General features: G+C 44.2%; 1 protein-coding gene across 1 annotated transcript in view; it reads right to left on the bottom strand.

Moving 5' to 3' along the window:
- Positions 1-25,244, bottom strand: part of SEMA4G (semaphorin 4G) — a 224,570-nt gene that overhangs the window by 89,471 nt on the left and 109,855 nt on the right. The window contains exon 5 of the mRNA XM_082268409.1: positions 1,122-1,215. Within this exon, the coding sequence (XP_082124535.1) occupies positions 1,122-1,215 (94 nt within the window). The remainder of the gene's footprint in view (positions 1-1,121; positions 1,216-25,244) is intronic.

Genomic DNA, 25,244 nt, shown 5'->3' with positions numbered 1-25,244 from the left:
ACATTTTTTTTAAGTTATGGTATGTGAATGAGGACATGTAACAAATATATATATATATATAAGTAGGTGCTATCCCAATTTGGCTGCAAAAGTGGAAATGCACATTAAATGTGAACGTGTTGCGCAGTTGTACAGGCTCCGCCCCTGTTCTGAAAATCAATTACTCTGATTTCATTGCACATTGTACGCTTCTCACAGCATCCAAAAAAGCCACAGCAAGTCAGATATGGCCCACTTTTTTATCTGGCTAGAGGACATCCAGCAGGACTAAAATCTTTTCCTCCCCAGCATGGATGTGAAGATGTAAATATGGTTTATGATCAGGATTTTTATGTAGTTTTTATAGTATGTTGATATTGTTATTATTTGGGGTATTGCTAGAGAAAGTGATGCATTATTTGCATTTTGGTAGTTTGATTTTCTGTTATGTTTTAATCGGTGTTATTTATTCTATGTTGTATTTTAATTGTATGGATGGTTTATTAGAGTGTAGTTTTAATTTTTTATATTTGGTGCTAATGGCTGTTATTGGGAATCTTGTTGTGTCTTGTTCTATTCATTGTTGTGTCTTTGTTAAGTGTGGCATGTGTTGCAATAATTTCCCTTTGGGTTTAATAAAGTATTCTGAATCTGAACGTCCCATACTTTTCATTTACTGGATTTCAGTTCTTTCAATCGTGGAGGCTCTGCGCATTACATGTGGGCATTAGCTTGGGCAGTCTACATGCAAATATAGTCTGCCCAGGAATGCCCACTCTTCCAGAAAGACATTCATTCATCAAGGAACCTCAACATTTAGATAAATGCTCCCAAGAATAAATTTACTGCATGCATCAGGGTTCTTGAGATTAGTACTGAGGCAGGGGGCTGTGATATTTTCAAGAAGCCATGCACAGGATCCTGCCAGCCACTTTCACCAGCCATGGTCTACCTAGATTTCATAAAGAAGCACAGAGATCCATTAAAAAAAAATATCAACATATTGATGAAAGGGAATGCAAGAACCAGTGAAGACAAAACAAAGGTGGGTAAACTTCATACAGAAATCCCTACTATGAGAAAAAAATATACCTAGGTTAGTATGTGCTAGTTGTGTGCGGCTTACAAAGAATTAATCTTACCAATAAGAAAGCCAGTGTACCCTATAACTGGATCAAAGGGGCACTTCTCTCTTCCATCTTCACATGTTAAAGGTAAAACAAATGTCTTCAGGTCCTAAGGATTAAAAAAAAAAAAAAGACATTTAATGGTGTCTGCAGCTGGTCTAGAGCATCTTCTACAATTAAGAGTAACTATAATGATTTCCTGGAATTTTTATTTTATTTTTGTTTACACATTTTAAAGTGCAGTTTTGATCTAATTTTGGTCTATTTATTCTAATTATTTACTCTACAAATTAACATTTAGTGCAGGGTGCATCCATGACTATGGTGTCATATAACATTATGGGTTTGCTAAAGAGAACAATTTTTAACTTCAGACTTTTACCCTCAAATCAAAGTCTGTTTAAAGGCATACCGAAAAACATGTGGGAAGGGGAATAGGTCGCCCATTTCATTGGGAAGGGAAATAGGTCGCCCACTTCATTGGGAAGGGAAATAGGTCGCCCACTTCATTGGGAAGGGAAATAGGTCGCCCACTTCATTGGGAAGGGAAATAGGCCGCCCACTTCATTGGGAAGGGAAATAGGTCGCCCACTTCATTGGGAAGGGAAATAGGTCGCCCACTTCATTGGGAAGGGAAATAGGTCGCCCACTTCATTGGGAAAGGGAATAGGTCGCCCACTTCATTGGGAAAGGGAATAGGTCGCCCATTTCATTTGGAAGGGAAATAGGTTGCCCATTTCATTGGGAAGGGAAATAGGTCGCCCATTTCATTGGGAAGGGAAATAGGTCACCCATTTCATTGGGAAGGGAAATAGGTCGCCCATTTCATTGGGAAGGGAAATAGGTTGCCCATTTCATTGGGAAGGGAAATAGGTCGCCCACTTCATTGGGAAGGGGAATAGGTCGCCCATTTCATTGGGAAGGGAAATAGGTTGCCCATTTCATTGGGCAGGGGAATAGGTCACCCATTTCATTCATTTGGCTGTGTGTAGTATGAGCTTCAGCTATTGAAATCTGTAAACATGCTTTACCAGGAAATTAAATGTTTCTCGTAAAACATAAGGAGCTTGGAGCATGAATAAGACATTTAGATACAAGATTTCATATTGAACAGATTAAGAAAATGAAAACATGTTTAAGAATTGTATTTTGAAAATATTTTTTTAATTACATTTTTAGTCCTGATCATACTGAATGGGAAAATAAATACAAAACCGCATAACATTCCCATAAGGCAGAACTCTCAATTAAAACATGTTACGATTAATGGATAATTGTGTTATTGGATTACCAGAAATTATTGATGGACTTAAAATAAATAGGAAACACTACATTCTTAAGCTTTGTAATGCTTTTCTTTCTCCTTTAAAACTTGTCCGTTGAAAAAATGGATTTTTGTAAGAACTTACCGTAAAATCCTTTTCTCTTAAGCTCATTGACAGACGTAGTCTTCTTGATTCTCAAGAGCTGGGTTATGTTGTCTCCGCAGGAGTAGGACTAGGCAGAATGACAAAACGTTCTGGCTCCACCCTAGGGGCAGTCCCTGAGGGTATATCCTCCCTCTCTCTGCTACAGGGAATCAGTTCTGTTCTAAAGCAGTAACAGAGAATTTAACCCAACCCAACTCAATGATAGAGGGGCGGGTACTACGTCTGTCAATGAGCTTAAGAGAAAAGGATTTTACGTTAAGTTCTTACAAAAATCCATTTTTCTCCATCGCTCATTGACAGACGTAGTCTTCTTGATTCTCAAGAGCTGGGACATCCAGAAGCAGTGCCACAAATGAGGGGTGGGATTGACAAAATCAAATCCAATCTAGAAGGCCTAACCGGTGCCAAACTAGAAGTTTTAAAGGCTCATTATAAACAAAGAATGAGGCTAAAGAAAAATTTTTCCAACGGAAAAAAACCCTCGAGGTAGACCACTGGTCTCCTCAAATTGCGGCCTGCAAAACCTTGCGGCCAAATGAGGCATCAGACGATGCCATTACATCAACTTTATAATGTTTAGAGAAGGCATGCACCGACGACCAGGTAGCCGCCTTGCACACCTGGACCACTGACGCCTGATGGCGAAAGGCCCATGACGCACTAAGTGCCCGAGTGGAGTGCGCCTTAACAGGGAACGGGGGCTCCCGACCCTTAATAGAATAAGCCTGCACTACCGTCTGTCTGATCCATCTGGAAATGGTCGCGGCAGATGCAGGCAACCCCTTTTTGGGTCCATCTGGGATCACAAAAAGTGAATCCGTCTTGCGAAACGAGTCTGTCGTTTTCAAGTATACCCTGATCGCCCGGACCACATCCAAGGAGTGCAAAGCAAATTCCCGAGGATGACTGGGCTTAGGACACAGGGAAGGTAATACAATTTCTTCATTCAGATGAAATTCTGAAACCACTTTTGGTAGGAAGGTGGATTCGGACGAAGAACCACCTTATCTCTATGAACCACCAGATATGGTGAACGACAAGATAATGCGGCCAGTTCTGACACCCTGCGTGCAGAAGTAATAGCCACCAAGAAGGCCACCTTCTGGGACAACGTGGGTAGAGGAATCTCCCTAATATCTTCAAAGGGAGGTTTCTGAAGAACCGACAACACTAGATTAAGATCCCAGGGGGGTAACGGCGCGTGCACTGGCGGAGCCAGATGTCGCACCCCCTGGATGAAATTCCGCACCAAGGAATGAGTAGCCAAAGGCTTCTGAAAGAAGATGGCTAATGCTGAGACCTGACCCTTGATAGTACTCAAGGCCAGTTTCTGCTCAACCCCTTGTTGCAGAAAAGCCAATATTCGACTAATCGAATAAGACCGAGGACGGAACCCCAAAGGTTCACACCATGCAATGTAGGACTTCCATGTGCGATGATAAATCTTTCTGGAAGTCGCTTTCCTTGCTTCAACTAGAGTAGGAATAACTGAAGCTGACAAACCTTTGTCCTTCAGCACCTGGGTCTCAATAGCCAGGCCGTTAAAGCCAGCGATCGTAAAGCAGGATGGAAGATCGGTCCCTGAGACAGTAGATCCTCCCTGAGAGGAAGTCTCCATGGGACGTCCGCCACCAGTCTGACCATGTCGGCGTACCAAGCTCGACGAGGCCAGTCCGGAGCTACCAGGATTACTGGGATTCCTTCCTCCTCTACCCTGCGAAGAAGTCTTGGCAGTAACGCGAGAGGAGGGAAGGCATATATTAGCTGGTATTGCCCCCACGGGGCGATCAGTGCGTCTGCGGTTTCTGCTAGAGGATCGCGGGAGCGAGCCACGAATCTCTGAACTTTCCTGTTGAATCGTGATGCCAACAGATCCACATCCGGGGTGCCCCACCGTAGGCACAACTGGTGGAAAACGTCTGGATGGAGGGACCATTCCCCCTGATCCAGGGTCTGACGGCTGAGATAATCTGCCTGCCAATTCTCCACCCCCGGAATGAACACCGCAGAGATTGTTGGAACAAATCGTTCCGCCCAGCGAAGAATGCAAGCCACTTCTTTGGCCGCTCGGACACTCTTGGTGCCCCCCTGATGATTGACATAAGCCACGGCCGTGGCATTGTCCGACTGGATCCGAACCGGGCTGCCCTGGAGCTGCTCGGTCCCGTGAATCAGACAAAGTCTGATCGCTCTCAGTTCCAATACATTTATCGGTAACCTTGATTCTTCCGGGGACCAAAGTCCCTGGACAGATAACTGACCAAGAATTCCTCCCCATCCGGATAGACTGGCATCCGTGGTCACTATCGTCCAATATATTGGCAGAAATGACTTTCCCTGGCTGAGCATTGGAGACCAAAGCCACCAAACCAGAGACTCTCTGGTCTGTTTGCTCAATCGTATCTGATTGTCCAGGAATTCCGGATTCCGATTCCATCTGAGAAGAATCTCTTGCTGAAGAATTCGGGTATGGGACTGGGCAAATGGGACTGCTTCGAATGAAGCCACCATCAACCCCAGAACCCTCATGCACGTCCGAAGGGAAGACCAGCTGTTGGACAGTAACAACTGGACTGCTGATTGAATCTTTCGAAGTTTCCCTACCGGAAGGAAAACTCTCGTCCTGACTGTGTCTAGAATTAGACCCAGATATTCGAGCCTCTGGGTGGGAACCAGAAATGACTTTTGCTGGTTCACCAGCCACCCGAATTCCTGTAAAGAAATCATAGTAATTTCTATGTTTTGTAGCAAGGTCTGAGGAGACTCTGCATGAAGAAGAAGATCGTCTAGGTAACCTAGAATCGATATACCTCTTTGGCGCAGAAGTGCCAACATTGGGGCCAACACCTTTGTGAAGACCCGCGGAGCCGTGGCGAGACCGAAAGGTAACGCCACAAACTGATAGTGGTTCTCCTCTACGGAAAAGCGTAGAAAACGCTGATGTCCTGCGAAAATGGGAATGTGAAGATAGGCGTCCTTGATGTCTATGGACGCTAGGACATCCCCTGGATGCAGGAAGGCTGCTACCGTGCGAATGGACTCCATTCTGAATCTTCTTATGTTGACGGAAGAATTGAGTGCTCTTAAGTCCAGAATTGGACGCACTTTGCCCTCTTTCCTGGGTATTGTAAACAGGTTTGAATAAAACCCTTGAAACCGTTCTGTCCAAGGAACGTGGACTACCACTCCTTGTTGTAGTAAATCTGTGACTGCTCTCCTCAGATCTTCTAAACGATCTGCGGATAGACGGATATTGGAAGGGAAGAATCGCGCCGGTGGGAGAGATCGAAACTCGATCTTGTACCCTGACCTTATGACTTCGCAAACCCAATTGTCCCGGATTCTGGAAAGCCATGGATCCGGGAACCGGCGAAGACGTCCCCCCACCCCAGTTATGGGTGGGGGCGCACCTTCAGGCTTTGGATGGTTTATCTTCAGGTCTGGAGGGGGCGGGCTTTTGCTTGCCCGACCAACGACCCCTGACGCCTCCTGTAGGAGCTTTGGAGGACTTCGTTTTTTCACCCGCTGGACGAAAAAACCTCTTGTGAGCAGAAAAAGAAGGCCCTCGTCTTTGACGAGTTCCTCTACCTTTAAAATTTTGCGGTAAAAAGGTGCTTTTTCCACCGGTGAGATCCTTAATGATCTCATCTAAGTTGGCTCCAAATAGACGCTCTCCTGAAAAGGGGATATTAGCCAATGCTTTTTTGGAACCTTGGTCGGCTAACCAACCTTTTAGCCACAGTGTACGCCTGAGAACCACTGCTGAGACTGATGCTCGCGCCATTAATGGAGTGGCGTCTAACGCCGCATCACATACAAACTGTAACCCCTGTATCATTTGTTCCAACAAATCTGATACCGCCTGAGGGACTTCTTCTAAGTCCCGGCGTAACCACTTGGTCCATTCAGTTACAGCCTGCGAAACCAGACCAATAGCAATTATTGGTCTGAAAGCTGATCCAATCAAGGAAAACATGGTGCGAGACATAGCTTCTATCTTGCGATCCACTGGATCTTTTAAAAGACGGAGCGTCTTCTAAAGGAATAACCGTGGCTTTATTCAATCTAGCAATAGGTGAATCCACCACAGGTGGTTCTGTCCATTTCTTAATAAGGGTTTCCTCAAACGGATAACGCCTGTCAATGCGTTTAGAAATATTAAAAGTGCGTTTTGGCAGACGCCATTCTTCTTCGATTGGATTGCCAAAACATTTGGGCAATGGAAAAACCTTCGCCACTTTGATGCGCTCTTTAGTCCCAAAAGGGATCTCAGTTTCAGCTATTTCCGATGGAGTACCCTGTAACCTTAAAGTCTCTTGAACAGATACAATGAGTGCGTTTACCAACGCTTCCTCTCGGGCTATGGCGGATGCCGAAACATCCTCCTCACTGTCTGAAGAGACAGGACCCGAGACACCAATACCAGATGAAGTACCTGCAACTGCAGAAATAGGCTCAGAGTCTGAATCCGAAGTTTCAGATAATAAGGGGTTAGGCGGGGGTCGCTTTCTTGCGCCCTGTCCCTGACAAGCCACTTCCACCCGGGACACAAAAGTTTCCATAATAGCTGACAAAGATTCAATTGTCAATGGGGTGCTGGAGGATCCCGCAGACCCCTCGAGGGGATCCGGAGGAGATACATGAGTGGCAGGGTCCATGTTAATACAGGACACCTTTGCCAGCAAAAACAAAAAAACTTTTTCTTTTTTTTTTTTTTTTTGTGTGTCTCCCCCTAGCGCAATAGCGCCCCTCAGAGTACCTGCTTCTCGATCCCAGAGAGAGAGAGAGGGACCCCCAAGGCTCACCAACCGATGCAGTGCAGTTTCCAACAAACTGCAGTCAGCGTCTGTCTTACACAGACTGGAAGGAGCTGTTTGCTTTTTTCCCGGGCAGAAGGCGTGGCTCCGCCCCCTGTGTACGCCTTCCGGCGTTCCCAGCCCTCCACGAGGTAGCTGGGCTCACAAAACATGGCCGCCCCCATAGAAGAGACATAAGACTCCAAAAACATGGCGGCCGGCGTGACCTGAGGACATACATGCATTCGGTCTCAGGCAAAATGGCGGCGGACCGCCGATATCGTCTTCCCAGCACATCCACCTGCACTCTGCTAAGAGGTGACATATGGATCTACAGAGATACACTGTACATAAGGTAGGATTATACCTCCTATGTCTGCTGTAATTTACAGTCTGCTGGGTAGAGTGTTAGCTCTTGAACCAAGTCCACTTCCCACAAACACATGCTGTATTACAAGGGGGACTTGTAAGTATCAGATATATACTGACCATATATGGAGGGGCCCATAATATATACTGCCTCATAATGAGGAAAAAAGGGAACGTTTACTCACCATACCGAACCGACAGGCACCCTCTCTTCACAATACCCTCTCCACCGGGGTGGGGGTTTGTGGACGCCTCGACTCTCTGGTACCTGGCGTCCAAGCGAGCTTTTGACTCGCAAAGTCAGTCCCTTTGCTGGGACTCCGTCGCGGCCGACTCAGCGCACTGGTCTGCACGCGCTCTTAGGCAGAAACCGGGGTGACCACTGGATCTCAACATCCAGCCCGTCGCTCGGCCCCGCATACTTACTTGAATATGTCGCGGCCGACCAAGCGCAATGCCATGGTCTGCGCGCGCTCGTAGGCCGGCTGGGGTGACCACAAGTGTCGCCCAGTCCGGCATTTTTGACTAGACAGAAAAAAACTGATTCCCTGTAGCAGAGAGAGGGAGGATATACCCTCAGGGACTGCCCCTAGGGTGGAGCCAGAACGTTTTGTCATTCTGCCTAGTCCTACTCCTGCGGAGACAACATAACCCAGCTCTTGAGAATCAAGAAGACTACGTCTGTCAATGAGCGATAGAGAAATTGTACTTTGCTACTGACCATTCTACAAATGGTTCTTCATGAGATAATACCTACAGCAGTGATCCAGTCATCTGCACTGTGCATCCTGAGAGCTGTACTCCCTTAATTCTAAAAATTCCGGTTTCATACTGCATATACAGGCTGTGGGCCCATTTATTTCTCTAGGCGACCATTTGAGACCAACATGAGTATGGCTTTACCATAATCCTATTGGTTGTGTGATGGACAAATCTCTTGCTGCAGGTAGTGTATCCTGATAGCCAGCCCCACTGGCTGTAATAATACCCAAACCGTAACTGCATCTGATTGAATGCAGGCACTGTTTGGTTGACAATGTTTCGCCTACGATTTTTCAGTTGAAGGATGTCCGGAGGGAGGGTGGTCCATTTCAGTGCACCCTAAAACAATGGGTGCAATTTTATTTTTTACAAGAGGTTATTTGTGATTTTGAAGGGAGCTTGTGGTGGCAGAAATATGGAAAATCCCATTGCTTGTATAATGTAAATGATCTACTGCTGTCATCTGCATCTTTCCTTTACTACCTAGCAAGTAAATGACCTACAGCAAGCACGAAATTCAGCAGTTTCGACTTACGCAGACAATCACTGGCTGCATGCTTGTTTCAGGCCAGTGATTCACTAGGCAGTGAAACAAGGATAAAGGTGACCGTACTAGAGCCTGTAACTGTAAAACAAGTCAACAATAGTCACTCCCAAATTTCTGTTCTCTGATTTCTGAAGAGAGTTAAGAGATACCTGTATGGTTAGTATTTTCTGGAGATCTTCAGGTCTATTTAAAATAAATGACCATAAACTAAAAATATGCCAATTGCAAATTCCATCTTGCTGCTTTGGAGTGATTTGTCTGTAAACAGCTCTCCTGTCCGGTGGCTACTTACAAAGCTATCAGTGATATGTATAACACAACGTTTCTTACATTCCTTACAAAAGCAGAAGTGTGGTCTAGCTGCTGCTAAATGACTGGATCCGAAAGATTTAGCCATGCATAAATGTGGCCTGTGGGTTTTACTCATGTGAGCTGAAGTTGTCTAATTTCTACTTGTATGGTCAGACACAGACTGGTAGATATACCCAGTATAGGGACCGCCTGCGGTTAAAATATTGCAAACACAATCGCTTCCAGTCAAAGGGACTTTTTTTCCATTATGATTTTAAGTATCAAAGAGTTAAGAACTTTAGCTTTAAAGTAATTGTAAACCCTGACATATACCCAGTAAAGTGACTGGCCTCAGGTGATACAAGAGATGATACCAATCTCTCTACATAAGCTGTGCATGTTTATCTGCAGTCTTCTCTTCTCCACATCAGTTCAAAGTCCATAAAACACCCTGCAGAACTGAGTGAGGAGGGCAATGAGAGCCGATTGGAAGAAAGCGATGCACCCCCCCCCCCCCTTCACAAAACTCACAGGAACAGAGCTGAAGATGTCAATCTGCTGGAGATCCCTCCCCTGTCACCATTTTTCTCTTGATGTTAGGAAAACTTGTCAGAGTGATCCATGCTGATAACAAAGGAACAAAGCAGCAGACAGAAATTACACTTAGCGCCAGTGGCGTAGCGTGGGGGGTGCAGGGGGGGCCAGCCGCACCGGGTGCAACATCTGGGGGGGCGCATCCACAGTGTCACTCTGTCTGTTTGACTCTGACATACACAGTTCACACACTGTCTGCGGCTGCCTCCATCGTTAGGCTGGGAGATGTCCAGCGCAGCCGCCCTATGGCTGAAAATGGCGGGTCGGGCGGGGCTGGACTGTGCCTCACCTGTCCATTGGTGTAGGGTGGGGTGGCGTTGCAAGCCAAGCCCCGCCTATGCTGCCTCTCCTCACTGCTCAGGCAGTTTAGCAGCGAGTGAGTAAGCAGCCTGGCGCTGTTACAGAGTTTTTTTTTTTGAATCACCTGATTAGAGCCAGAGGGTCTAATAGGCTTAAAAAAAAGGGTGGATCTGGGGCGCAAAGCAGTGCGCCCTGAGCCCACCCATTGTGTGACAAAAGCGAATGAAATTCATTGCATTCATTTCTGCATTGAAAGGGGGCACGATGATCTCTCTGCATTGAAAGGGGGCACACGGGTCATTCTGCATTGAAAGGGGGCACGCTGGTCTCTCTGCATTGAAAGGGGGCACACTGGTCACTCTGAATTGAATGGGGGCATGCTGTTGCCCATTCTGCATTGAAAGGGGGCACACTGGTCATTCTGCATTGAAAGGGGGCACGCTGGTCACTCTGCATTGAAAGGGGGCACGCTGGTCTCTATGCATTGAATGGGGGCACGCTGGTCTCTCTGCATTGAAAGGGGGCACGCTGGTCATTCTGCATTGAAAGGGGGCCCGCTGGTCTCTCTGCATTGAAAGGGAGCATGCTAGTCATTCTACATTGAAAGGGGGCACGCTGGTCTCTCTGCATTGAATGGGGGCATGCTGTTGCCCATTCTGCATTGAAAGGGGGCACGCTGGTCATTCTGCATTGAAAGGGGGCACGCTGGTCACTCTGCATTGAAAGGGGGCACGCTGGTCACTCTGCATTGAAAGGGGGCACGCTGGTCACTCTGCATTGAAAGGGGGCACGCTGGTCACTCTGCATTGAAAGGGGGCACGCTGGTCATTCTGCATTGAAAAAGGGCACGCTGGTCATTCTGCATTGAATGGGGGCACGCTGGTCACTCTGCATTGAAAGGGGGCACGCTGGTCACTCTGCATTGAAAGGGGGCACGCTGGTCTCTCTGCATTGAAAGGGGGCATGCTGGTCATTCTGCATTGAAAGGGGGCACGCTGGTCTCTCTGCATTGAAAGGGGGCACGCTGGTCATTCTGCATTGAGAGGGGGCACGCTTGTCATTCAAACTTGTATTTAGATGCATTTTACTTTAATTACATCAGTATTTTCATAACAAACAATACATGTGCTTAGGGGGTAAGGGTTTCTTTAACTAATCTAGTGGAAGAGACTCGAGTGCTAAAATCCCGCGGGTTAGGGGGAGCAAATTACTTGCCTTGCCCCGGGTGCTGACAACCCACGCTACGCCACTGCTTAGCGCTCCTAATTGAGGCAAGCACACATTATAGAGGGATATATAGAGGGATATATTGCTTCCCAACAATCCACACTATGATTTTCCTGCTTTTAGCAAGTGTTGTGTATGAAGATCCATTAACCAAATGAGCAGCTGCAATCAGTGGGAAATTAAACTGTGAATGCATTTATAGAAGTGTTAAATAGTTGTTGCTAATTGCATTGCAGCTGAAATAAAGGTAGACTATAAATTACGCAGCAAAAAAAAATCAAGAACATTCAATTAATATATTGTATTATAGGCCATGTTAAATTGTAGGACTGTTGCGAAAATTCCATTCCCTCGGACTTACTCTTCAATACAGACTTTGGATTCTGGGCATAGAAATGCTTTGCTCTTTGACCAAGTGACAGATTAAGCAATCCTGGCATGTGTACTGGAGTTTACAGAGCAACTAAACATCTCTGAAATATGTGACACAGAGCAGGCCACAAGATTTCATTCTGTACAGCATAAAAAATGTGAAACCGAGTCATAGTTTAAAATTAAGAAATATGCTAGCAATTTCAAAACTGAAGACCCCATCTGAAGATCCAGAGATCACGCAACTAGCAGAAACTTCAGAACACTCCTCAAGCCAAGTTCTTTCTCAAAGTGCAGTCCTGCTATGGGTAATGATTATTTTTATCCCATGGCGGCCAAAACCCTCTTTAAGTGGGCATGTATGGAGGTTTGGGTGTACCATCGGCACCTGAGCAGAATCAGAACCAGGTCACTTTGTTACAATTCTGGCTCCTCTTTGGCCTTTCATCAAGTTCAATGTTAGGGCTATCCTTCTGTATTATACTTTTCTTCGATTACAGAAGTGTTCAATACATCTTGAGACGATTTAAAGAGGAAGTAAAGCTTCCTCTGTAACTTGTACCTATAGGTAAGCCTAATATCTCCTAAACATGCACCGTTTAAGAGATATTTACTTAGAATGCAGCCAGTGACATCACTGGCACATGCACTCTGACGAAACGGCCACTTGTGCCGTTCCTTCAGAGCCCTGTGCCCTGAACAGCGGCTCCAGTGTGCATGCATGGGAGTGACCTCATTGTGGCTCCGTGTGCAGGCGGCGCTCCGGGGGCTTCGTTTTAAGGTATTTCATAATTCTCTAGTATGCAATGCATACTAGCTCATTATGCCTTTGCCTTTCAGGTTTTTGTTTTTTACATTTCTTTAAATCGAGTGGTAATAGTACTATTAGTAGAGATTTCATTGTTTAATTTCGAACTGAAAATGAAGGGGAAATAAGATTCTTGTGTGAAACCTAAGCACATGCAGGATTCAAGAAATTTCCTTTTAGTTTTTTTTAGTTTTTAATATAGTGGTGATGGGTTCAACACCTGTTATGTTTTGTGTTCTAAATAATTGGTGCGCTAAACGTGTAGATACGATTACAATGAATCAACTCAATAAAATTGATAACCGGTTGCCGACTGCGCACAGTATATTTACTGCGGCAGTCAGCCCCGGCTAGGAAGAGTGACGTAGATCTACGTCGCTCGCCTGTCACTGGGTTTTGAGCCAATAGCGGGCGAGCGCGCGCACGCTGATGCGCGCGCCCGCCTCGGCTCATTCACGGAGGAGTGCGGGCGTCGGTAGAGCGGGAGAAAGGCGGAGCGGCTTATGTAAACAAGCCGCCTGTCATTCTCCCCTGTGTAAAAATGGAGATCAGACGGTTCTACTATGTAGAACCGTTGATCTCGGTTTTTACACTAGTAGCCATGTCCCACTACAGTTAGAATCACGCCCCTAGGACACACTTAACCCCTCCCTGTCCAATACAGTTAACCCCTTCCCTGTCAGTGTCATTTTTACAGTAACAGTGCCTATGTATAGCACTGATTACTGCAGTAATGTCCCTGGTAACCCCAAAAGTGTCAAAAATGTCAGTCAAGGGTCCGATCTGTCCGCCGCAATGTCGCAGTACCGCAAAAAAAAAAAAAAAAATCGCAGATTGCCACCATTACTCGTTAAAAAAAAAAAAAAAAAAACACCAAAAATTACAAAAATCTTTCCCTTTGTTAGTAAACGCGATAACTTTTGCGCAAACCAATCAAAATACGCTTTTTGCGATTTTTTTTACCAAACATATGTAGCATAAAACAAATTGGCCGAAAATGTTAAATTTTGATTTTTACATTTTTTGGGGGGAATTTCATGTAAAAAAATATTGTTATTTTTGCAAAATTTACGCTCTTTTTTTGTTTATAGCGCATGATCAAAAAAAAAAATCGCACAGGTGATCAAATACCACCAAAAGAAAGCTCTGTTTGTGGGAAAAAAAGGACGCGAAATTCGTTTAGGTACAGCGTCGCACGACCGCGCAATTGTCCGTTAACCACTTATTTTTGGTGTTTTTTTTTTAAACGAGTAATGGCGGCGATCTGCGATTTTTTTTGCGGTACTGCGACATTGCGGCGGACAGATCGGACCCTTGACTGACATTTTTGACACTTTTGGGGGTACCAGTGACATTACTGCAGTAATCAGTGCTATATACAGTGGGTACGGAAAGTATTCAGACCCCCTTAAATTTTTCACTCTTTGTTATATTGCAGCCATTTGCTAAAATCATTTAGGTTCATTCTTCTTCCTCTGCAAGGAGGAATGGCAGAGGATCCCCAAATCCAGGTGTGAAAGACTTGTTGCATCTTTCCCAAAAAGACTCCTGGCTGTATTAGATCAAAAGGGGGCTTCTACTAAATACTGAGCAAAGGGTCTGAATACTTAGGACCATGTGATATTTCAGTTTTTCTTTTTTAATAAATCTGCAACAATGTCAACAATTCTGTGTTTTTCTGTCAGTATGGGGTGCTATGTGTACATTCATGAGGAAGAAGAATGAACCTAAATGAATTTAGCAAATGGCTGCAATATAACAAAGAGTGAAAAATTTAAGGGGGTCTGAATACTTTCCGTACCCACTGTATATGCACTGTTACTGCAAAAAGGACACTGGCAGGGAAGGGGTTAACTGTATTGGACAGGGAGGGGTTAAGTGTGTCCTAGGGGCGTGATTCTTACTGTAGTGGGACAGGTCTCCTAGTGTAAAAACAAAGATCAACGGTTCTACATAGTAGAACCGTCTGATCTTCATTTTTACACAGGGGAGAATGACAGGCGGCTTGTTTACATAAGCCGCTCTGTCTTTCTCCCGCTGTACCGGCGATCGTAGTGTGACCGGCGGACATTGGGTCCGCCGGTCACATGCCCGCACTCCTCTGTGAACGAGCCGAGGCGGGCGCGCTCTCGCCCACTATTGGCTCTAAAAGGAGTGACAGGCGAGCGACGTAGACCTACGTCACTCTGCCTGGCCGGGGCTGACTGCCGCAGTAAATATACTGTGAGCAGTCGGCAACCGGTTAAAGTCACGCAGTAAAAAAAAAAAAAAAAAATCGCAAAAAACCCCCTGGTCAGGAAGGGGGTAAAATCTTCCGGGGCTTAAGTGGATAAAACACAGTGCTAACAATGTGATAAATCTTCTGAATGAAAATCCAAAACAATGAAGTCCATCAAATCATATCCAAACTGTGATGATCAATAAAATATATTCTTGTGAAACTGTGATGATATTACTGAAGTGCTAAAACCACGTCCCAAACAACGTGACATCCACGTGAGTAAAATTCCCACCACCAGCTGGCCGTTCTTCTTACCAGATATATAAATATCATAAGCAATCCAAAAATGCAGAATTCATGCACATCCACCCTCGTGTGAACCACACTGAAGAGCCTCTTACCAGATGTAGAATGCATTTGGGCATAGGATATATGCTCTCTCTCGGTCAGAACATAACAGGTAGATGGATAGATGGTCTAATCCCCACTGACTCTGTAATAATAGATCTTCTTATTGCCCGATTGGAGGTAGAGGTTGGTGGGCAGGGTTCAGATGTGTGGGGGTTTGCGTATGTAGGTCCATGCAGTCAATCGGAAGAATTTCAGAAGAGGTGACTTCTGTTTCCCCCATGAGAAGGTGACATCTTTGCTTTCTGTGGTTATGTTACTCCACAATGCCTGATCTGAATAGACTCCGCTGCACCCAGTGATCGCACTCAGCCTTGTGGAAAAGGAAGTCTCAGCAAGATGGACTTGTCTCTAAGCGCTGCCAAAGAATTCCACCTGACTGGAGGATGTTCTACTTCAAATGTCCAGGGACAGTCGGTTGCCCTCAATACAACACTTTTCTCCAGTGATAGACTAGATCTTCGAGATCAGTGTGTTCAGAGAAGATATATAGACTCCCAGCAGCCTTCAGGGCCCAGCTCTCAGGGATTGGCCAAGGCTTCCGTCCACAATCACAGCACAGCATCTTGCTTTCCCTCTATGTTTCATAGTTAATGTTGATTGGGTACACACTTGTGCTACGTATGTACACCATGGTAATGTACTTCTCTTTACTGACCTTTGATTTGTTATTGCTTAGTTCACCATGTTTTTGTATATTATGTCTGGTTCTTACTGTAATCCGATTATGTATGAGGTGTACATTATTTTCTGATGTACAACGTTGTACCACTTTGACTTGATGACTTATCACTTGTTCTCTTTTCATTATTCAATAAAACGTTTATTTAAAAAATATATAAATATATGCTAAAGCTAGTTTCCTAGCTTGTTCATTGAGTGAGCCAATCAAGATGTTACAATCCCCATCATGAAGATACAGTGAATAAAATAACCTTCTAGTGGTAGGTGTATCCTACGGGCAACAAAAAAAATGCTTTTCGTACCAGTGCGTACCAATCATATACAAGAGAAGCGTATTGGATAGTCTGCACTAAACTGTATGCTTGTATTCTACTAGATTCATTGAAACAGAACAATCAGATTAAAAGTTTAGTTTACAGAAATTATTTGACATTCACTTCTGCAATTTATGTTGAGATAATGAACACGTGAAGTTCTCAGGAAAAATGTGGTCAAAAAATAAAGCAGACAAGTTAAACCGAGTTCCAACAAAGGACCAATTGAGTAAATTAAATCATAAATGGGCTGAACTGGATCTAGCCCAGGCAACTAATTAGGCTTTTATGTTTTATTACAACAGTAACAAGATGGTGTCTAACATGTTTTATCCTCGTAAAGGGCATAAAAAAGTTTTATTCAGCAAAATGATGCAGCAAGCACAGATTAGCCATAGGCCTCATTCAACTGCAAATCAGGCCAATACCTGCAAATGAGGAGGAAAAATGAGCATATACCGCCACCAAAAACTTTCAACTGACAAGTAGTCACAAACCATCAAGGTTCTAGGCAACCTAGTTGTCCAATGAAATAAAATAATGTTAAAAAACACACAGAAAACAAAAACTTTCCTCACCTTCTTAGTAGTACATTCTTAAAACTGTGAACAAATTAGAAACATTTTTAACATTTACGTTTTTAAAGATTAAACCTTTATTAGGCCCCCTTTGACGCGGGAGCCTCCGGTTAGTGGATTCAGCCTGCTTAGCAGGGGTTTGCTCTGCTGATGGCCACTGAGGAGACAGATGACAGCTATGCAGAGCGGACATGGACACAGTCCAGCTGTCTTCTATGGGAAAATTGGATGAAAACAGACCGCCTGTCCGTTTCCATCCGTTCTAATGGACGGATGGAAAATATGACCACCGTCAGTCTGTTCTTTGCGGGTAGAATCAGATCGGATTGCGGCGGGTGTCCACTGACATACTCGGCTCTATAGAGGACAATGCAGTGTCCGATCAGGTCCGCCTGAAAAACTGACAAGCTGACCTGATCGGACAGTCCGTGTCAAAGGACACAAGGGATATGGCACGCTGACAGACATAAAAATGGTTAGTTCCAATTACATAACCAAAATACAGCCAACAATGATCAGAAATGCCAGTAAATAATCTTATCGATCAAAAACAACTCAAAAAGAAACAGTTGGACAATAACACTTATCACCAGTCTAGGCGAGTTAAGATAAAATGGCGAATGATTAGGAAAATATAGACATAACAGTGATACATTACACAATGTATTTACTGTCAAGGCCAGTTATTCTAAAAATGTAAAGAAAGCAGAAGAAAGAAAAAAAAAAACAAAAAAAACAAAACCGAGGTGGTGTCTGACAGTGTGTGTCAGGGGGTGCGTGTGTGTGGGGAAAGGGAGGGGTTTGGGGCAGAGGAGGAGTGTGTGTGGGTGGGGCGTGGGGTGGGGCTCCGGCGCCAAACAGGATTTAAAAAAATTAACTACTTTTTATTTACTCAGGAAAGAAAGTAGCCAGGGGGAGGTGGAAAACTCCAAACATGGGGTCCATATATCCTTAATTGGTTGGCTTGGTTTGAGGGGTGAGCAAAACATTTTTCATTAGCTACCGCTATCAGTTCCTCCATCTAAATGATCTAGTTTAATTCCACCACCCATTCCCATATTGTAGGGAATGTGGGGGATTTCCAGTGTCTAGGATTTAGCGCTCTGGCTGCCATTAACAAAAATTGGAATATTTCCTTTTTAATAGATTTAATTGAATCAGGGATCATGGAAAAAAGGGCTACTTCCAGGGTCTCCAGCCATTTTTTGCCCGAAATAAATTGACTAAGCTGAAGTATAACCAACCAAAATGTTTTTTTTTTGTTCCTGGGCAGGAACAATTTAATGTTACTGATACTATGTTATGTGGCATGCAAATTTAATGTGGGCTGACGTGTCTCACAAAACTCAGCGGTCAAAGATCAAATAATCATATCTAGTATAAAAGTTTCTTTCTGAACCATGTAACAGATTTTCATGTAGAGTCACCCCTATCCAGAGAAAATAAATACTGTATATACAAGGCAAAAAAAAGGAAAGAATAATGCAAATATTCTTGAAAACCCATCCACATGATAGGCCTGGTACTGCGGCATTTGTCCTGCAGGCTATTGAATTTCATCAGCTGTCACTAACAGAAAGACAGGGCCTCATTTTTATCCCCATAGACGATCGGTGAAACACTTGAAGATTTTTTTTTCGTTATATTTATATTTCTAAAATATAGAAAATAGTGCTTTTTTCTTCTTATGGGCTCAAAGCACTTTACCAACTGTTGGGACAAATGATGAAGCAGCCCTCTTGGGTGCACTCAGTAGAATATCATACTCCAGACCATTTTTAGACAGGAGACCATTAACCGACCAGCATGTCTTTAGAGTTCAGATTTCTGTAAATTTGATTGTCACTAGCTCACCCAATTTATTTTCAGCTTCCACTATATCTGGGGACATACAAAAGAAAAACATTTTTCCAACACCCTACTTAAGGGGGCCCAGGGCACAGTGAGGCAGCGGGCATCTGACACACTCAGAAGTATGGGATGCTGAAGATTCTTCAGGAAGCTAAGCTATTCAAGAGATCACAGACTGGCAGCGCATTGAGCGCAGTTCTTGTTTTTGTTGTTTCTTCAAGGATAAATAACCCAAAAAGAACAAAACTATATTGCAGCATACAAGTCCTTAGATGAGATGGCTGCTTTAGCATTTTTTTCAGGCAAGGGAGTACAGAAAATAACTGCTGATCTTGGCATAAATGCAAAGTCATCATCTTAGTCTGAGCTGAACAGAAAGCAAAACATCCTCATCTTTCTTCTGTAAATCACGAATCCCATCAGCCTTAACGTAATAAGAGTACAACAAAAGCAGACGTATTTTGAAGTCCAGCATGGGTGGCAACAATGGCTCCCACCAGACACCATAGGTCTCCTCCAGGATCCTTGACCACTTTAAAAACCCAGAAGGGGAGAAAACTCTGCCAACTCTTGTGTGGGAGTGAAGGTTTTTTTTAAAACTTTTTTATTTGTGAAGACTCCTTAGGTACACAGACTACACTGTTTATTAGTCATGGTGTGCAATCACATCTTTTATTGAAAGCAAAATGACTATTCTTAAGCTGAAGTTTAGTGATTTTTTTTCTATTTTGAATCAGCAAAAGGGACAGTACTTTCATGAATGACAAGTGTCCTTTGTGCTGGTGTCTGCTCTGTTCCTTAAAATCTTCCTCCATATAAAGCACTCTATGAATAGAGGAGATAGACCTTTCATTCATCCACCCGTTCTCCATACAGAGCTTTTTGTTGTGGGAACTGATAGGATAGACTGAGTAAAAGGGTGGGGGAGGGGGGTTGTTGTGCAGAGAGATCAGTAATAGTCAGTAATGTGAAGGAGTGCCTGACAAGCGGAGTTGTTCATATTAACCCCTACACCAGGGGTAATGAATTAAAATTCAAGGAGGTCCGGTTGCTAAAATTTTCTTTGGGCCGAGGTCCGAATCTGAAGTCTTTGCTATGACTCAGAAAGAATGGCAAAACAAAACGTGTCCATCAGCGTTGCTCTTAACATAAAATATGCCCATCCGAGTGCCCCCTAACATAAAATATGCCCATCAGAGTGCCCCCTAACATAAAATGTGCCCATCAGAGTGCCCCCTAACATAAAATATGCCCTTAGCATAAAATTTGCTCATCAGCGTGACCCTTAACATAAAATAAGGGACACGCTGATGGGCATATTTTATGTTAGGGGGCACTCAGATGGACACATTTTATGTTAGGGGGCACTCTGATGGGCACATTTTATGTTAGTGGGCACTCTGATGGGCATATTTTATGTTAGGGGGCACTCAGATGGACACATTTTATGTTAGGGGGCACTCAGATGGACACATTTTATGTTAGGGGGCACTCAGATGGACACATTTTATGTTAGGGGGCACTCTGATGGGCATATTTTATGTTAGGGGGCACTCTGATGGGCACATTTTATGTTAGGGGGCACTCTGATGGGCACATTTTATGTTAGGGGGCACTCTGATGGGCACATTTTATGTTAGGTTGCACTCTGATGGGCAAAACAAAACGTGTAAATCAGCGTTGCTCTTAACATAAAATATGGCCATTAGAGTGCCCCTTAACATAAAATATGCTCCTCAGCGTGCCCCTTAGCATTAAATATGCCCATCAGAGTGCCCCTTAGCATAAAATATGCCCATCAGAGTGCCCCCTAACATAAAATGTGCCCATCAGCGTGCTCCCTAACATAAAATGTGCCCATCAGCGTGCCCCCTAACATAAAATATGCCCATCAGAGTGCCCCTTAGCATAAAATAGGCCCATCAGCGTGACCCTTAACATAAAATAAGGGGCATGCTGATGGGCATATTTTATGTTAGGGGGCACTCTGATGGGCACATTTTATGTTAGGGGGCACTCTGAAGGGCACATTTTATGTTAGGGGGCACTCTGATGGGCACATTTTATGTTAGGGGGCACTCTGATGGGCAAAACAATACGTGTAAATCAGCGTTGCGCTTAACATAAAATATGCCCATTAGAGTGCCCCTTAACATAAAATATGCCCATTAGAGTGCCCCTTAACATAAAATAAGGGGCATGCTGATGGGCACATTTTATGTTGGGGGCACTCTGATGGGCACATTTTTTTTTTTATGGGGCACTCTAATGAGCACTACAAAATATGCCCATCAATCTGCAGACTTTTAAAACCTCCCATCCGCTTTAAGTGCAGCTATGACCACATTACATTCTCCCCTTGTGCTCCACATACCTGGAGCCAGGAGCCGAGCCAGAAGCCGCGAGCAGGGGGGCGGGGCGCGCACATAATGTCACGCCCCAACTCGCTGCCTGGCTGAATGGGAGCTGCAGTCAGGAGCGGGGGACGGGGCGCGCGTGTGACGTCACGCCCCTACTCGCGGCCCGACAGGACACCGGCCGGGAGCCGCAGCGCACACACAGCACGTCACTGGTTGCTGGGACACCCGCGGTCCCAGCAAACCATTGAATCAATACAGGAGGCGGCCTCGCGGTCCGGGTGAAAGCATCGTGCGGGCCGCCAATGGACCGCGGGCCGCCATTTAGTGACGGCTGCCCTACACCATCAGAATATCACAGCTGCAGGGGTATCTGTGGGGAAGAGGAATGGAGATGCCAAAGAACATAGCAATAACAGTTTGGGGAAAAAACACTGAACCAGAGCAGAACTATAACACCATATTTCAGAAGGTAGAATTATGACAGTTTATTGAACATACCACGGTGTGTAGGAGCAAAATGTGGTCACAAGATGCTTTGCCAACAATGGAATGTACCTGGCTGCATGAAGGACAGGACACTCCAAAAGACTCCTGGGGAGACCACTCAGCTTGTGTTAAAAGGAAGGTGCTGAAACCACAAGCATGTGAAAGGAGATCACACCTTTTGGTGGGGCTGCCTTACCTGTTAATTTATTTCTCGTGGCCAGTCTTCCTTTGGTGACAGTTTCGGGAATAATTATTCCATCAACCAGTTTATTACTTGCTCCACTCAGTTTGTCATTTATGTCCTGCGGTGCCCCTGTAATCTCTTGTACATGGGTTGCATCTCTGCACCAGAGTGGGAGAACACTGTAGGCTTATCAAGCAAGGGGATGATGTACATAGTGTTCCCTGCCATTTTGCTACCCATCACCGCATTGCTACCCATCACCGCAAGAACATTAGGGATCTATCAGTTCTAGCTATTGAATGTATACCCAAGTGGTCTCTGACAGACCAAGAAAGGTTTTCGTTGTCGTGTAAGAGAGAGACTCTTTGGATATATGAGCTCAATACTTTATTTCCCCAGGGCCTGAATGAGGAGTTGGACACCCACATTGTCATGTAATACAGATCTATTTATAGCTATTGTCTTCATTATTGTTTGTTTAGTGGTTTTCCTCCCTTTATTCATTTTTTTTATTTTCTTTCATCAACCAATATTTTTTAATAATATTACTCCTCTCAACAGATCTCAAGTTTGATATGTTTTTTTTGAGCTATGGTTTATAACTGATCAAATTGTTTTTACTATGTGTAGTCAATATTTGTCACTGGAGGAGAGGCCAGCATGAGTTACATGGATTTCTGTCCCCCCCTCTCCTCTCCCCTCCTCTTTCTCCAATTATCTCTGTATTGTTTATTTAAACCCTTGCTTTACATGCATTTGCCAGCTTTGTTTTTGACCTGAAGAAGGGGCTTGGCCCTGAAATATGTAGTATTTGCAGCTGTCTTCCCTGTATTCCCCGAGCTAGGTTTAAATTTAGCACTGTGATACACTTCCTTGCTGCCCATACATCGCCGACACTAGTATTCAATTGCGCCCGACTCATGACGTTATCTCCGGGCAATGTGTGCGGCTCCCTTTGTGGAACAGTTTGCAGGCTTCGAGTGCGCTGGTGGTTTGTTTACCTGGATGTCCCGGGCAGCCACCTTTGTCACCGAACTCCGGCACTGGACCCATCAACGGAAGGTGTGATCTCCTTTCACATGCATGCGGTTTCAGCACCTTCGTTTTCACACAGCTAACAGTCTCCCCAGGAATCTTTTGGGGTGTCCTTTCACTCATGCAGCCATCTCCCCTAGGTACATTCCATTGTTGGCAAAGCATCTCGTCACCACAGTTTGCTCATACACATCGTGGTATGTTCAATAAACTGTGATAATTCTACCTTCTGAAGAATGTTTTTTAGAATTATGCTCTAGTACAGCGCTTTTGCCCTGATTGTTGTTGCTTTTTACTGATCTCACTGGTTTTTGACTTTGGGAAAACAGACACCTGTTAGACTATACACTTCCTCCAAGTGGGACAGCAACCTAGTGCCTTAACTTTGTTTTTGTGTTTCAAAGAACTGAGCAGTCACAGGCACATAGGACAGACCCTGGTGCTTTGCTTTAAAATCCCTAAACTACAGCCCAAGGGCTAGCTATACATGGAGAAAATTTTGTCTGGTTTCTGATAAACCAGTCAAACTTTGCTCAGGTGGGTGACCCTGTTGGAAAATTGTAAGTCAAACAGCATCCTTCAGCCAATCAGATGCAGGCTCTGTTTGGGTGTTCTGAAAGGCAGCAGTGTCAGCTGTCAAAATACAGTAGTTGCAAGGGAGATTCAGCCATCTATGCTGTGTAGTGTAGATGGAGCAATTGTTAGATTAATCTATATGAAAAATCTAAATGATTATAGCCAGCTTTAGTAATGCTTGTGATAGAAGACTGTATAGATCATAATAAACACATTATAGGATTTAAAAGCGCCAATAAGTTGCTCAAACCCTGAATAGTACATTCGGTCATTATTTTTGCCCATAACAACCAATTGGATCCAGCAGTTATTTTTATATCGCAGTTTAAATTTTAATTTTAATGTCTTGTCAGCACTGCAGTCTTGGACAATGCATGTTCTTTTATATATATATATATACATACACATACACACACACACATACACACACACACACACACCCCAGATATCGTTCGAGGACCTGAAAATTTCTTCTGTCAGCATAAACCATCTAATGCTGTACAGTACATGAAATAAAACCAGAAGCTCAACATAATGTGGTCAGTGTTGTCAGACAAATGTTAAACAAATAGCCCTATGAACTAATTGAAAATCTGATCACAATGCCTGGCCACAGTGTGTGACACGATATTGCATTATTCTAGACATACAGTGCCTTGCGAAAGTATTCGGCCCCCTTGAACTTTGCGACCTTCATTTCAGGCTTCAAACATAAAGATCTAAAACTATTTTTTTGTGAAGAATCAACAACAAGTGGGACACAATCATGAAGTGGAATGAAACTTATTGGATATTTCAAACTTTAACAAATAAAAAACTGAAAAATTGGGCGGGCAAAATTATTCAGCCCCTTTACTTTCAGTGCAGCAAACTCTCTCCAGAAGTTCAGTGAGGATCTCTGAATGATCCAATGTTGACCTAAATGACTAATGATGATAAATAGAAACCACCTGTGTGTAATTAAGTCTCCGTATAAATGCACCTGCACTGTGATAGTCTCAGAGGTCCGTTTAAAGCGCAGAGAGCATCATGAAGAACAAGGAACACACCAGGCAGGTCCGAGATACTGTTGTGGAGAAGTTTAAAGCCGGATTTGGATACAAAAAGATTTCCCAAGATTTAAACATCCCAAGGAGCACTGTGCAAGCGATAATATTGAAATAGAAGGAGTATCAGACCACTGCAAATCTACGAAGACCTGGCAGTCACTCTAAACTTTCAGCTCATACAAGGAGAAGACTGATCAGAGATGCAGCCAAGAGGCCCATGATCACTCTGGATGAACTGCAGAGATCTACAGCTGAGGTGGGAGACTCTGTCCATAGGACAACAATCAGTCGTATACTGCACAAATCTGGCCTTTATGGAAGAGTGGCAAGAAGAAAGCAATTTCTGAAAGATATCCATAAAAAGTGTTGTTTAAAGTTTGCCACAAGCCACCTGGGAGACACAAACATGTGGAAGAAGGTGCTCTGGTCAGATGAAACCAAAATCAAATCAATTTTGACAGCAATGCCAAATGTTATGTTTGGCGTAAAAGCAACACAGCTCATCACCCTGAACACACCATCCCCACTGTCAACCATGGTGGTGTCAGCATCATGGTTTGGGCCTGCTTTTCTTCAGCAGGGACAGGGAAGATGGTTAAAATTGATGGGAAGATGGATGGAGCCAAATACAGGACCATTCTGGAAGAAAACCTGATGGAGTCTGCAAAAGACCTGAGACTGGGACGGAGATTTGTCTTCCAGCAAGACAATGATCCAAAACATAAAGCAAAATCTACAATGGAATGGTTCACAAATAAACATATCCAGGTGTTAGAATGGCCAAGTCAAATTCCAGACCTGAATCCAATCGAGAATCTGTGGAAAGAACTGAAAACTGCTGTTCACAAACGCTCTCCATCTAACCTCACTGAGCTTGAGCTGTTTTGCAAGGAGGA

This window comes from Pelophylax lessonae (genome assembly GCF_965119305.1).
Source record: "Pelophylax lessonae genome assembly, chromosome: 9".
Taxonomy (NCBI): domain Eukaryota; kingdom Metazoa; phylum Chordata; class Amphibia; order Anura; family Ranidae; genus Pelophylax; species Pelophylax lessonae.
Note: the sequence above shows the minus strand (reverse complement) of the source record. Positions and strands in the feature narration are given on the sequence as shown.